The 16,592-nt window shown below is 38.1% G+C and overlaps 1 protein-coding gene across 3 annotated transcripts in view; it reads right to left on the bottom strand.

The window, feature by feature from the left end:
• Nucleotides 1-12,596, bottom strand: part of LOC127417062 (protein bicaudal D homolog 1-like) — a 64,503-nt gene extending 51,907 nt beyond the window's left edge. For all 3 annotated transcript variants that reach the window (XM_051656762.1, XM_051656763.1, XM_051656761.1), the window contains exon 1: nucleotides 12,121-12,596. In XM_051656762.1, the coding sequence (XP_051512722.1) occupies nucleotides 12,121-12,336 (216 nt within the window). In that variant the 5' untranslated portion in view covers nucleotides 12,337-12,596. The remainder of the gene's footprint in view (nucleotides 1-12,120) is intronic.
• Between the last annotated feature and the right edge of the window lie 3,996 nt (nucleotides 12,597-16,592).

The raw sequence follows: 16,592 nt of genomic DNA, 5'->3' as shown, positions 1-16,592 counted from the left end.
TCCTCCTTACAGTTGCCTTTTATTCCCCTTTTCTTCTGCCCAACAGTTTGTTTTAATGCAGTCACTGAAGTTTCATTATGGAGAGTGAAGTAATGAAATGATCAATACACACAGCAAACAGCTCAGTCCCAAAGTCTCACTGCAGCACAAACAGTTTTTACAAATAGTAAAAAATAGTTTTTTTTTTTTTTTTATAAATAAATAAATTAATAGAGTGCAAATCACAGAGGATAGTAAAATTTAAAAAAAGACAAGAGAGGATTTTTCATACCCAGTTCATTAGTTCTTATTTTCTATTTCTCTGATTTTAGTTAACGCTCCAACTATTTCATGACAATTACAGTTTACTTCAAATGTCTTTCTTCTACTGAATTCATCCTTAAAACAATTATCCTACTTCTTGTATTGTAAGTAAGGAATAATTGACGATGGACCGTTAAATTATTGAAAACTAATGCACTCCCGAGGTGGTAATTCAGCGGAGTGACCGTTACACCTCAGGTGTGCATTATTTTTCAATAATTCAATGGGTCGGAGTCAATTATTCCACTTATACCACAGTTACCACTCCTTAAGACATCATTCAGGGTTTTATCTCAAGACATTTTCTAGTTTTTGTCCCTAAAACACTCTTGTGAGATGAAATACTTTCTTCTGCCACGGATTCAGTGTCTTTTTAATTTTTATTTTTTATTTTTTTTATTTTAGTGGAACACACAAGCACAAAAGAACTGAACAGACAGGTCACCAGGGGTATCACATACAATTCTTATGTCCTTAGCAGTTATCTTCATGTTAGGGGTTACTTTCCCAATAGTCCCAAAAAGAAAGAGTGCCATATAATAAAATAAAATGAAATGAAATGAGGCAAGCCAAAACAGAAACCACCAAGTGAGTATTAAGTATAGGTCATTTGGAGTCTGTAACAGGTTCAGTATGTATTAGCCATTTCGACCAGTACTTGTAAAATGTATCCATACTTAGTCTTAAAGAAGAGGCTAGTTTCTCCATATCATACATTTCCTTTACAATCGTTATCCACTCTTCTATTATTGGTGGTTCCTCATCCAGCCATTTCTTAGTTATTGCTTTTTTACTAGCTACCAGTAATACTTTAAGAAGGTACTTTTCCTGGGCAGTAAATTCAGTTGGTATATTTCCTAAATATATAGTGCCAAAGCTGTGATCAATCTCAAAACCCAGTATTGATTCTATTTCTGTGACTACCTCTAGCCAATAGGATTGGATTGCTGGACAGTTCCAAAATATGAGAAAGTAATCAGCCATTGAGTTGTTACATCGTCTCCAGCAGTGTGCAGATTCCAGTCTACCATTCTATAAATGTTTTCTTTTTAGAGTAATAAAAAATCTAATGATATTTTTCCATGAAAATTCTCTCCATAGACCCGAACTGGAGGTGGTAGACTGTGTTTTACATATGTTTAACCATTCTTCTTCTGTTAGATTTATGTTCACCTCCTTCTCCCATTTATCTTTAACATATAAGGTAGAATGGTTCTTGGAGGATTGTATACTTGAATATATTCTTGATACCAGTTTCTTGTGGATAATGCCCTTATATACATCAATAAAAACATTGATGACACTCATTTCAGTTTCTTCATTACTTTTAATGTTCTATTAAAGTGATTCCTAAGCTGTAAATATCTATAGAAATCCTGCTTATCTAAGTTGTGGGTGCCAGTAAGATGTTGGAAGCTTTCTAAACCTGTATTGGTTGAGGTTGTGCAGTATGATGTAATGCCTTTCAACGTCCATTGTTTAAACCTCAAATCCAGCTGTGCAGGCTTGAAATCTCTATCGTATGCCACCCATCTTAACAGCCATGCTTTTCCCTCTAGCTTCAGATTTTTGCATTCTTTGAACCAGATATTGAGAGGAACCATTGTCCAATAACTTAATTTGTTAGAATGCATAATCTTAGCAGTTTTATCTCCTAGTATGGATTGGAGAGGAAAGTCCAGTTGACTGAATTCTAGTTCTTTCCATTTTGCATTATACTCATCATTACACCAGCAAACTATATATCTTAATTGTGCTGCTTCATAATAATCCTCCAAGCAGGGAAGAGACAGTCCTCTTTTTCCTTTGGTAATTGTAGTGTTTTAAGTCTTACCCAAAGCTTCTGATTCTTCCATATAAATCTGGAAATCATTTGATTCCAATCATTAAATTGTTTCTTTGGTATCACTATAGGCAGTGATTGAATGAATGGTTATACATACTAAGGGTTTCCATCTATCCAAATCTGCTTTTAGAAGAAGAAGCCTTTATTTTGGTCACACATACATTTTTTGCATATATACAGTGAAATTTATTTGTTTTAACATATCCCAGCTAAGCTGGGATCAGCCATGATACAGCACCCCTGGAGCAGATAGGGTCAAGGGCCTTGCTCAAGGGCCCAACAGTGGCATCTTGGTGGTGCTAGGGTTTGAACCCCTGACCTTCTGGTCAGTAACCTACAGCCTTAACTGCTGAGCCACCACTGCCCCTCCATTGCCTCCTTTTAGTTCTGTTGTGATAGAACCATAATTTATATTATAAATGTTAGTCAAATTCTTTGGTATATTAACACCCAGGTGTTTAATATTATTGGTTTTCCACTTGAAATTATATTTTTTACGTATGTTCTCCTGTGGTGAATAATTATAAGAAAGGGTTTGTGTTTTATGTAAATGTAATTTATATCCTGAATACCAACCAAACTGTTCAAGGCGTGACATGAGTTTAGGCAGGTTAGAATCTGGGTCGGAGGTAGTCATAAGAATGTCATCCGCATATAGACTTATTTTATGCTCTGTTTCTTTAAATGGAATTCCTGTTATTTCTGCATCTTCTCTAATTGCTTGAGCAAGTGGCTTTATGAATAATGCAAAGAGTGTGTTACTTAAGGGGCATCCCTGGCGGCATCCCCATTCCAGAGTAATTGAGCCGGACACATTACCATTTATTTTGATCTGGGCAATTGGTAAGTGATATAGAGGTTTAAGACTTCCTATAACCTCATCATTAAAGCCAAAACATTGTAATACCAGATACATAAATTCCCATCGCAATGAGTTGAAAGCCTTCTCTGCGTCAAGGCTAATTGCCAGAGATTTGGAATTATTTTTGCTCATGCTATCAATCAGATATAATGCACATCTCACGTTATCTTGTGTCTGCATGTTTTTAACAAATCCTGTTTGGTCACTGTCAGTCAACTCAGGAATTATATTTTCTAATCTTTTTGCCATTATTGAAGCATATAATCTGTAATCTATATTTAAGACAGAAATAGGTCTGTAGGAGCTGCATTCCATCTTATCGTTTCCAACTTTTAGGATCACAGATATAATAGCTTGCCGTAGAACATTGTCGAAATATTTTAAGAGCATAGGTTTCAGTAATTCCCTAAATGTTTTATACCACTCAGCTGGATACCCATCTCCTCCCATTACTTTATTTGTTTTTAGTCTTGATATAGCAACATCATATCTGCTTCTGTGATTTCTTGTGTTACCAATCTGTTTTGTTCCACACCTACCGATGGTAAATCTAGAGATTCCAGGAAACTTTCAATGACTGAAGATTCAGGTTGGGAGTATAATTTCTTATAGTATTTGTCAAAAGACCGTTGTTTGTCTTCTGGTTTATAACACATTACATCGGTTTCAGGGTCTCTGATTTTGAAGATTGACCTTTCAGTTTGTTGTTTACGCAGTTTCCATGCTAACATTTTTTTTAGATCTAGGCCCATTCTTGTATTAACTCTGTTTAATATATTTGAGTTTAATCTCCACTTGGTTGTCAAGTATCTTATTTACTTTTTGTTTTGTTGCTTTTATTTGTTCTAGTATTTGGGGATCATTTAATTCCATATGTTTTTGTTCCAGCGTTTTAGTGTGTTCGTTAAATCGGTTTTTCTTTTTTTTTTCTTGAGGATCACTTAAAGAGCTTTCCTCTCAGCACCGCTTTTGCAGCATCCCATAGAACACTTGATGATATATCCTTATTATTGTTAAATTCCATTCCATTTTTATTTCTTTTTCAGTATATTCTTCACATTTACGATAATTTAGAAGACTAGTATTCAGTCTCCAGATGGTGCTCTTAGATTCAATAATCAGCAATCTATAATTCTATGTCTCTCTGAGTTGAACATAAAAAAACAGTCAACACCAACATGTGTGTGTGTGTGCGTGTGAGTGAGTGTGTGTGTGTGTGTGTATGTGTGTGAGACGAGAGCGAAAGAGAGAGAGACAGAGAAAGAGAGAGAGAAAGAAAGAGAGCCCAAGGATGATTTTCAATCGAAATTTAAATAAATTAGTATATTTTAGACATTGTTTGATGTTCTTAACCAATTTACTTTAACCAGTGTCTTTGAATTGGTTATTTTGTTGTGGTAGCCTGTACAGCTCATTGAAATAACTGAAATAATTTGGTGACGTGATATGGAACTGTTATGCAGTCAAGACCTGGAACTACTTCATAGCTGTGCGTTTACTTGAAAAATAATTGCACACCTTTGAACGTCAGTCAACCAATCAGAATCAAGCATTCAACAGACCCGTGGTATAAGCGTCATTTATTGTATACAGTATAATGTATAATTGATCCAAAGTCTGTTCTTTGTAGTAAAAATGAAAATGATGTTTATTGGTGTTAAAGGAATAGTTCACCCAAAACTGTTGTCCCAAACTCCATGCTGTTATAATTATTTTTTTCCAGTGGAACCCAAGAGGAGAGATTTTTAAGAAATGTTACGCAGCTTTATATGTGAGACTGAGATTTGAGAGCTGTAGCGGAGGGGAAGATGTTCTGTGAATAACACCTTACATTTTCATCTGTTCTTCACACAAAGCTTTATGTGGCTTCAGAGGATGTGTAAATACAGCACATACAGACTACTGTTATGATTCTTTAATGGTGTTTTTTGGTCCTTTTATAGAGCTTGTGAGCCATGATCACTATGAACTGTCCACAGCATAAAAGGCTGCCGGTTTCAGGGCTGAAACACACAATGCAGAAAATGCATCATTTCCAGACTTTAATGAAAAAGTGTCCTGCATTTCTGGCTGACACAATCCAGGAATAGACCACTTTTACACAATGGACATGCATTCAAACCGAAAAATCTGCTTACCCACAGAGGAGCATCCATTGTATGTAAAAGAGCAGCGATTCTTCAATAATAAACAGGATTGAAACAACATGAAGGTAAGAAATGACAGAATGTTCATTTTTGGGCAAACTATCCCCTGAATCTTGAGTGCTGTGCTGATTCGTAAAGCAATAATCATGAAAACACCCGTCAGCATCAGAGACTTCAATACTGTTCACTCCTGAGGGATCTTCTGTGGCGAGAGGTGAGACTCATGGGGCCAGGGCAGAGAAACAGGGCCTGCAGTGTCAGTCGACATCCATTCAAACCCCTGCTGATGTGGGACGGGGTTCTGACCTGTCCTTCTGTCTTTTCATGCTCAGTCTGGGACAGGCAGATTTATGATTCCACATGGATGACCCACAAGAGCTCTTTGTTCTTTTGAGAGTATTTAAGTGAGGTCCAGCAGTAACAGGACTGAACTCCAATCATCAGTGTCTCATATTTAACCACACTTCAGTCTTGCTTTGGGTACCACATACACTGTTGCCTTGTTTATTATCACCCTAACAACTTCATCCCTCACAACTCAAAACTACAGCTTTCAGCGGGGATCTACAGCATACGTGCAGTATATACGTTTAATTCACAGCTTTAAAAGACATAATCAAGGTGAACTATGTATGAAGATGTTTCTGACTGTCTGAGTAGCCTGTGAGGATCATGGATCGCTTCCACAACTTCCCTTTGCCACAGACGAGTGTGTAAACACATTTACATGTTTGTATGTTGCTGTGAACTAACAGGACAACACAAGCAAACAGCTCAAAAATGAGACGCACTGCATCTTCCGAAAATCATCACCGAGATTCTCCCGTCTCATCACTGCGGATCAATAAGAGCATTTCAGTGGAAACAGAACTTTTAATACACTGTTCAATACACACACATACAGAGTGTTCTCTTCCATCTGTAACCTTAAAACACAGTCTATTTCCTCTGTGTGTCCTGAGGGACAAAAGAACATTTGAAGCTCTATTTGTGGTTTATCAAATAAGCCAGTTGCCAGTGTTTATTTTGTGACTGATTATAATTTGTTTTTTCTCTAACAGAATTAAAGCCTGTCCTCTTTAGGGCAGTTTAATGAACTGCTGGCATTGACCTGTTTTCCTGTCGCCATAGAAATTCTAAAATTAATCTAATTCTTACTGTTCCATTTTTGCAGGATCATCAATGGACTGTCCGACTACTGAGTATGATGAATTCTAGAAGCAATTCTACACATTCAGAAAATCTGATTTGCAAGTAAATTCAGGGAGAGATCTCAGAAGAATTGAGCTGTGAGCCCAAAGGCAAATGATGCAGCGTGGCCTTTCACTTCTGTTTAATATTCATCAAAAAAAAAAAAAAAAAAATAAAAATTGAGAAATAAGACTCAGAAGAAGAAAAAAAATGGGCAGAGGAAATATCACCTGCAGCACTCGTGTTCTTCACAAGACTCTCAGCCACAGACAGACTCGATTATAAACAGAACAACTGCTTTGGACCGACACAGATACTATCTGAGAGAGAAACAGATGTGTATTATTGATTGTGAAAGAGATTGTCAGACAAATGTGCTTGTAAACTATCTGCACAGGCTGAACTGCTCATTCCCAATGAGCATATACACTGGCGGCCAAAAGTTTGGAAAAATGTACAGATTTTGCTCTTATGGAAAGAAATTGGTACTTTAATTCACCAAAGTGGCATTCAGCTGATCACAATGTATAGTCAGGATATTAATAACATGAACAATTACTATTACAATTTGAAAATAATATAAACTACTTCAAAGAGTTCTCATCAAAAAATCCTCCACGTGCAGCAATGACAGCTTTGCAGATCCTTGTTATTCTAGCTGTCAGTTTGTCCAGATACTCAGGTGACATTTCACCCCACACTTCCTGTAGCACTTGCCATAGATGTGTCTGTCTTGTCGGGCACTTCTCACGCACCTTACAGTCTAGCTGATCCCACAAAAGCTCAATGGGGTTAAGATCCATAACACTCTTTTCCAATTATCTGTTGTCCAATGTCTGTGTTTCTTTGCCCACTCGAACCTTTTCTTTTTCCCATAAGGCCTGCACCCCTGAGTCTTCTCTTTACTGTTGTACATGAAACTGGTGTTGAGCAGGTAGAATTCAATGAAGCTGTCAGCTGAGGACATGTGAGGCGTCTATTTCTCAAACTAGAGACTCTGATGTACTTATCCTCTTGTTTAGTTGTACATCTGGCCTTCCACATCTCTTTCTGTCCTTGTTAGAGTCAGTTGTCCTTTGTCTTTGAAGACTGTAGTGTACACCTTTGTATGAAATCTGCAGTTTTTTGGCAATTTCAAGCATTGTATAGCCTTCATTCCTCAAAACAATGATTGACTGATGAGTTTCTAGAGAAAGCCGTTTCTTTTTTGCCATTTTTGACCTAATACTGACCTTAAGACATGCCAGTCTATTGCATACTGTGGCAACTCAAAAACAAACACAAAGACAATGTTAAGCTTCATTTAATGAACCAAATATCTTTCAGCTGTGTTTGATATAATGGCAAGTGATTTTCAGGTACCAAATGATCAATTTAGCATGATTACTCAAGGATAAGGTGTTGGAGTGATGGCTGCTGTCTAGATTTGATAACAAATGCCTTTTTTCAAATAGTGATGGTGCTGTTTTTTACATCAGTAATGTCCTGACTATACTTTATGATCAGTTGAATGCCACTTTGGTGAATTAAAGTACCAATATCCTTCCGAAACAGCAAAATCTGTACATTATTCCAAACTTTTGGCCGCCAGTGTGTGTGTGTGTGTGTGTGTGTGTATATATATATAATATATATATATATATATATATATATATATATATATATATATATTTTATTATTTTTATTTCTAAATCAAAATCTAAATATATAAAATACACTTACTGCTTTTCAAACAACTAACATGAGTATTATGAAATTATATTATATATTGTTAGAAATTAAAATTTTTGGGTAAACTATCCTTTTGTCCATTTAGTTAAAATGAAGGCAAGTGATGTCAAACTGACCCTAATTTTTGGCTGTTTTGGAGAGAGGAGTTATACCAAGATTGGCATGACACAGTTAATTAAACACAAACCCACGGGGCAGATTGTCCTGATCTTGAGGGAGCTGCCATGAAAATGCAATTACTGACATAGATGCAATTTCAAGTTATTCACTGTGGAGGACTGCCGTCAATGAACAGCTACAATTCCTTTGATGCACATTCATACACATTAAAAAGCAAAACAACAAACGTCAAAACAAACAAAACAAAAACAAAACAAACATGACCTTACCTAAAGATTTAACAACACTATTATCCACACTGACCTTTTATATTAATGCTGGGCAACCACAGTCTCTAGAATCACTGCAGACGACAGAAAGTATCCCATTACCTCTGTATTTGTCTCATTTTTCCTCTTTCTCTATCCCTTCTTCTTTATCTCTTCATCATTTCACCTCTCTCTTAAAAAACGAGTCCATTTGCCCCAGATAAGTTACAGTGTGCTCGATCAAATCCAGTTACACAACACCAGTGTCCTCTTCAGTGTCCATACTGGACACTTACTGGATTGCAGGGAACACAAACAATGGAAAATCATGCCTTTAATTTCTTTAAAACGATGTTCTATTTCAAAGACACCATTGATCTTAATGAGCGCATCATGAGATCAACTGTTTGATTAGGATGTGTTTTCCACTATAGTGAGATTTTCACAGGATGAAGAGTTCAAAAGACTCCACTGATGATGTAGAGACAGAAGAAACAGTTAATCTAACAACATCCTCAAACTGACCCCAATGACCTGCATCACACAGAGTCAAAAACTGCTTACTACTGTCTCAGCATTTGCTGTGGTTGCATTGATTATTACATCTTTGTCCAAATTTGAGAGTAAAGTGATGAAACCATATAATCCTTTGAGCTGATCTTTGCATCATGCAAAAACTTAATGTAAATATATTCATAAAAAAATGTGTTGTTATAAATAGGTAAGAATATGGGTCCACAAATTAGTGATGTCAAAGGTACCGGTACTTCAGTACCAAGTCAAAACTAAAATGTCATCAAAATGTCACGATACGTTTCTGCAGTGTATTACAGAGAGACTTAATTTGATACCAGGGATGGGCATTTTCCAGTAATTTTGTAGTCGAGTACTCTAACCCACAAAAAAATAGTACCCGATTACTTGTAAATTAAAATGCACATTAAAAAACACATATGACACGTAAATGAAATTATATAATTTGTTTTATTCACAAACGTTACTAAGAATGGTTTCAATATAAGATAACTTCAACAAACTATGCTTTATCTTTTTTATATGAATTAATAAAAATGGAAAATAAATGGTTTTTTATTTTGCTGACGACATGAGGGTAATACACATAGAACATGCCATATTGAGTAAACACATTACTGAATGTTACATTTATATTGTGCTTTTCAGACACTACACTCAAAGCACTTTACATACATGAACAGAGGAATCTCCTCAACCACCACCAGTGTGCAGCATCCACCTGGATGATGTGACGGCAGCCATAGTGCACCAGTTCACTCACCACACACCAGCTGTTGGTGGAGGAGAGAGAAGAGTTATAGAGCCAATTAATGGAGGGGGATTATTAGGAGGCCATGATTGAGAAGGGCCAATGGGCAAATTTGTCCTGGACACCAGGGTTTCACTCTTACTCTTTACGAGAAGTGCCCTGGGATTTTTAAGGACCACAGAGAGTCAGGACCTCGGTCTAACATCTCATCCAATGGACAGTGCCTTTTTACAGTATAGTGTGCCCCCATCACTATACTGGGGCATTAGGACCCACACAGACCACAGGATGAGCACCCCCTGCTGGACTCCCTAATACTTAGTTTTCCCAGGAGGTCTCCCATCCAGGTACTGACCAGACTCAGCCCTGCTTATCTTCAGTGGGCAACCGGTGTTGAGCTACAGGGTGATAGGGGTTAAACTGGGCCGGTATGGTCAATTCCAAAAAATAAAATAATGCTTGTTTGTCAATCCATTCCATTTATAGTATTCTCCGATGCAGTTTTTGTTTGATCCTCGAGACATTCCATCTTATTTAGCAAGTGTACTTAAATATTTCATGCTCGTTATGCTTCGCTCTAGTCAGTTGCGGACACTGGTAGAGGCAGAATACAAGAGCAGCATGAGACCGTGCACCCCCGCATAGATGTGCTTTCCACTCACAGAACTGCCGCTCACTGGATGTTTTTTGTTTTTGGCACCTGTGATGAGGAGGAGGGCGGGGCCGGGCTGTGAGTGCACACGGCCAGCCCCCAATCAGGTTAATCAGCCGTGGAGAGGGAAAAGGCCGAGCCAGATGTGGCAGTTCAGGAGAGAGAGAGCCACACGCAGCTGCTATGTGTGTTTATGTTTAAGTTTTCATTAAACATTATTTTGATGGTTCGTCCGGTTCCTGCCTTCTCCTTGCCCACATAAACCTGTTACAAGGAGAAGGGATGCGCTGTCATTGAGTCCTCGCCACTGCTGTCTGTCCGAAGGAGCAGGGGACTGAGGAGTCCCTGCCGGCCACCTGGACGTGGAGGAATGGCTGCCGTCTGTGAGGGGAGGATGGGCTCGCTACCGGCCGCCAGAACGCGGAGGGGTGTTCCATCTGCCAGGGGTCAGCTGTCCACCCAGGGAGGAGCAGCTGTCGTCCGCCAGAGGGTGAAGGAGTGGTCGAGGACCAGGCGACGGCGTGTCTGGGAACCGGCGAGCAATATTTTTTAAAACACTTTCTCTCTCTCACTGTTGCTCCGCCTTGCCCTTTCCCTCTCCTCTTTTCCCTCCCCTTGTCTCACTCCCAGGTCTCAAAAGGTGGGGAAAGCCTGCCGGCAGGCGCAGCCACAAGAGTAATGCCCCCCCACCCCACCCCGGAAAGGAGGGGGGGGATGTACGTCATGCCAGGTGTTCCCCGGCCTGAGGCAAAGGAGGGAGAAGTGTGATGAGGAGGAGGGCGGGGCTGGGCCGTGACTATGCACGGCCGGCCCCCAATCAGGCTAATCAGCCGAGGAGAGGGATAAATGCAGCTGGATGCGGCAGTTCGGGAGAGAGAGAGAGCGCCACACGCAGCTGCCGTGTGTGTATTTGTGTCTTTTTAAGTTTTCATTATACGTTATTCTGACTGTTCAGCCGGTTACAGAAATACTCAAACCAGCCCGTCTGGCACCAACAATCATGCCACTGTCCAAATCACTGAGATCACATTTTTTCCCCATTCTGAGGTTTGATGTGAACATTAACTGAAGCTCCTGACCCATATCTGCATCATTTTATGCACTGCTGCCACATGATTGGCTGATTAGATAATCGCATGGATGATTGTTGGTGTCAGACGGGCTGGTTTGAGTATTTCTGGGATTTTCACACACAACAGTCTCTAGAGTTTACTCAGAATGGTGCCACAAAAAAAAAAAAAAAAAAAAGTTAATCTACTAAAACAAATTTTCCGCGTAATTATGTATTTTCACAATTAAATTGAACAATGACATACATAAATAATGATAGACAAATCATTAAAACAGAATCACCCAATTTTAGGGTTCCCCCACCTCCGAAATCCTAATTTAACCCCTAGATATGGCTACTGACTCTATTGATCTATTGTTGACATTCAGACACTTTGAGAAGACTAGATTCCCTCAGAGTCCAAGTTTACTAAAAAAGTTATATGATGGCACAAACATGGTATTACCACGGTACCATCTAAAAAATAAATAAATAAATAAATAAATATTAGCACGGTGCATGACATAATATACAAGAATCTACAAAGCAAATGATTCATAATTCATTCAGCAAGACACAATAAGAGAGAGCCGAGCATCGCTTGTCAAAATGAGGCAAACAACAGGTATGATCTGCAGTAGACAACATGTATGTGTCAGTGTGTGCGACTGATGTGTGTTTTACCTCCTGCAGCTGCTCCAGCTCGTGTTTCAGCGCCTCCTGTTCACTCTCGAGCTCCGCGTACTGATGCTTCAGTGTCTCATTCTCCTCCAGAACCACCAGACCGCATTCCGCCGCACGAATCTTCTCCCGGTTCGCCTCTGCGAGCTCCCGAGTCAACCGCTCCACCTCGGCCCGGTACTGATCCACCGATTGCCCGCATCCTCCGCCGGCTGCCATCGCCTCCGATCCGCGCTCCGGTCTGATGTTTGTGCGTTATCAGAGACAGACGGAGGCTGATGGAGGAGATTCAGGTGATGCTGCAGTCTCACACGATGCGCCTCCTATTTGCTGATGTTTAAATGACTGCCTGTAATCGATGTCCTCATAGTATCGTGCTGTCAGTGTGGTAAACGGCACTACTGTCCCGTGTTTTCATCTCTGAGTTTGATTATTATTCGGAGGTCATCATCTCTCCCGTTACAGGAGCGCAAAGTGTGCACAAGTTCATTCTGTCTCAACTTGTGACGTCACTCCCTCCGCATCTCATCATTTACAGTAAAATAGTATTGAATACTTTGAACAATTATACTAAATATTATTAGAATATTATTCTGTCACACATAATTTATTTTCATAAATCTGAATAGAAATAACTGCCGTATTTTTTTTAAAAAATAATGTAATTCTAAAGGAAGCACGGTCCATAAAATAGCGATTTGATTGAAGTAATAATAATAATAATAACAACAATAATAATAATAATAATAGAGTATTATGTAAAATCGAGGAAACTTAGAATAAAAACAAGCAAACGTGCAAACATGTATTATAAAGTCTTTAGCGCCACCTGCTGGACAAGACTTCAAATACATGATGAAATAAAAGCACTTGAATTTATTAGGGATCAAGTTAGGGTTAGGTTCTAATACAAGTTCAGTTCAATAAACAGCATTTGTTGCATAATGTTAATTACCACAAAAATGTATTTCAACGTGTCCCTCTTTCGTAATTTTTTTTATTTTTTGTTTATTTTTTTATTTTATTTTATTTTCTCAAAAAGCACAAATCTGTGTTCCAGTGAGACACTTCCAATGGAAGTCAATGGGGCCTATTTTTGGAGGGTTTAAAATCAGAAATGTGAAGATTATAATTTAATAAAAGCACTTTCATTAATTATTCTGTTAAAACTCATGTTTTATTTGAGCTGTAAAGTTGTTTAAATCAAAGTTTTAGGGTTTTTAGTGTTTACAGCAATGCATCGTCATGGCAATGAAGTTGTAAAATTGGCCATAACGTTCCACAGATGCGGTTAGTAAGTGATTTCATCACACTAAAATCATCTTTTGTTTATGTCTTGTGTCTATACATTTGAAACAGTGAGTATTTTAATGTTTACAGATTGTGTCTCACTGTCAGTGTTGGGTTAGTTACTAAAAAAGTAATCCACCACAAATTACTAACTACTTATGTACTTTTAAGTTACTTTCTAAAATTCTTGTCACAAACATTTTTTTCTTCTGTTAACAAATTCAAAATAATGTGTATTTTCTCCTTGTTCATTGTCACATTCAGCTGTCACAGAAATGCAAACAGACGTACATATGAACATATGAATTCACATTTTAATTGTATTACACATAAATATTATTTTTATAGAAATATTTGTAACCCAAGTAATGCACTTAAAAGTAATTACTTTCATTGAAAGTCAGTAACTGTAATCTGATTACAATCATTTACATTGAAGTGTATTATACTACTTTTTGTTCCTAAACGTAATTAGATTACAGTAACTAATTACTTTGTAATCCAATCATACCCAACTACTCACTGTAAGCTCGATTTTTTTTCTCTCTTTTTTTTTTTTTAAAGGAGGGATGAGAAGAAAGTATTTTTTGTGGTAATCAATATTATTCAACAAAAAAGTGAAAATCCAGCAGATTAATTTTACTAGTTAGAAAAGTAACTATAAATCCACTGATGTCACAGGCCACATTCTCTGAGCTATGTGTTGTGTCCTTCATGTGAACTATGAAGACACTTTAAAGAACTAATGTCTTTCAGAACGGCTGAGCGGTAAATTATAATCCGTATGTTCCTGCCGTGGTAAATCACTGTTACAGTGTGTCTACTGCAATTACAGCAATCATTGATCAAAAGATAATTGAAGATACTGTAATTCATTTAGTCTCTGCCACACGGAAACAGAATGTAACACTGAACATGACAGATTTCACTGTACAGTGTGACATGAGACACTGGAATGAAGCGTGTCTGAGGACATTATAGAGGAAACAGGAAACAAGTCTGTTCTTCACCAGACGGCACGTGATTTCACTCGACTCTCTGCGGCACACCTATATCAGTTACATCATAAATATAAAGCAGGGGAACATCTGACAAATAAAATACATTTGAAATAAAAATTAACTCTAATGGGAAAAAATGAATTCTATAAAATATTTAGTGGACAAAAAATACATGCTGTTAACTTAATATTGTGCATTTAAGTTTCTGTTTAGAAACAACATGTTGTTCTATAATACTGTATCATGTTTATTATTTTTCATACACTACAAAAGGGTCTTTATACATGAAATGCACAGATGCCTTTATATTTTAGGAAGGAGGTCCTTGCAAGGGGATAATTATATTGTGGGTCCTTGGCATCAGTCTCTATGAGTGTGTGTAGTGAGTCTATCTAGAAAACGTCTTTATGTTCCTCCTTCCACAATCATTAACTGCTGACAGACTGTCAACACACTGAATGATTCACATCTGTGGAATGTCCTTTAAGGTAACAACATGCCTTGATATAATGAATGAAATGTTCTGAGATGAAGGTCACAGGGATCAGATCTCTAGATGAAGGAGTGATTGGATGATTAGGTTTGTCCTCTCACTGTTGAACATGAATCTACAGAATGAGAAGCATGTGATAATAATATTTAGGGAGTTTTACGTTGGCCTCAATTAGAGAGCTTGCAAGAATGTAAAATCAAATGATATCCTTCACAATTCTCTGCAGTACAACCATGTGGAATACTAAAGAAATGATATGGGAGAACAGAGCTAGATTTTAATCCAGTCAATATTTCTCACAGTTAGGGTTATTTATGAAAATCCATTTTTGTATAAGTTCATAACATTTCCACTGTTATTGAGGAAAAAAAACTGTTAGGGGCATGTTGTCATATGTACTGTATATGGGGTAAGTTGTCACAATGTGATCTTGCCAATATAAAGCCTATTACAGGCTTATCAGCACAATTTAAACTGTAGAACAACAAGGAAACAAAAAACTATGCATGAAACAGCACAAATGGAAAAGGTCACATACAAAAATATTATTGTATTAATATAAAGCACATGTGACCACTTTCTCCAAAATAAATGTTCCAATCTACCGTCATCATACAGCTGATCACCTAACCTGATCAATCTTCATTATATACTGTAGCTGACCCTCGTCTGAATGCACAACAGTGTGCTGTTATTGTGTTTCCCCAACAGATGTTATGATTCATTAAAATACTTGTGTGACAGTTTTGAACAAGGTGTTTGAGCAAAACCACTGCTAGAGAAAACAAACTTTTGTAATTAATTTGCCAGGCTGCTGACAAATAGAGTTTATTCAGATGAGCTGTTAGTTACAAGTTAACCAGGGAACAGTCATACCGCTTAACTCTTTACTAGGCACTATTAGAAGATTTGGATAAAACATCTGACCAGTCCATTAATGTATGTAAATGCTAATCTTATTGCATAGTATTTTAAGTAAAAAGTTACTAAGAAAGCACACAGAACAACTATGCAAACCCTGCAATTATTCAAACATGTAAACAGAGTCTTACCTTGACATATTTATTTTGCTTTTTTTTATATATAAAAGACTAATGACACAGAAAGAGACAGAGAAAAGATAAGGTGAGAATGAGCGAGCGAAACGAAGTGCATTACACGAGTATTAATCTGTATGTAACTGCATTGGTGCACATGAATGTGTATGAGTGTGTATTACTCCTCCAGCAGCAGCATGTGTCTCTGGTCAGCTGCCTGTTAGTGCTGCTGTAATGGAGTTCACATGAGCAGCTGATGGCTCACATCGCATTCACAATCAACAGTAGCGGCCCAAACCCCGGTCTCGTGTCTCTGCCCCTCTTACATGTCCTTTCTTTTTCACACTGTCCTGAACTAACTCTCTCTCTCTCTCTCTCTCTCTCCCTCTCTCTCTCCCTCTCTCCCTCTCCCTCTCTCTCTCTCTCTCTCTCTCTCTCTCTCTCTCTCTCCCCCTCTCTCTCCCTCTCCCTCTCCCTCTCTCTCTCTCTCTCCCTCTCCCTCTCTCTCCCTCTCTCTCTCTCTCTCTCTCTCTCTCTCTCTCTCTCCCTCTCCCTCTCTCTCTCTCTCTCTCTCTCTCTCTCCCTCTCTCTCTCTCTCTCTCTCTCTCTCTCTCCCTCTCTCTCTCTCTCTCCCCCTCTCTCCCCCTCTCTCTC

Source organism: Myxocyprinus asiaticus, chromosome 26 (genome assembly GCF_019703515.2).
Source record: "Myxocyprinus asiaticus isolate MX2 ecotype Aquarium Trade chromosome 26, UBuf_Myxa_2, whole genome shotgun sequence".
Taxonomy (NCBI): Eukaryota; Metazoa; Chordata; class Actinopteri; order Cypriniformes; family Catostomidae; genus Myxocyprinus; species Myxocyprinus asiaticus.
This window is presented reverse-complemented; position numbering and strand designations above follow the sequence as displayed.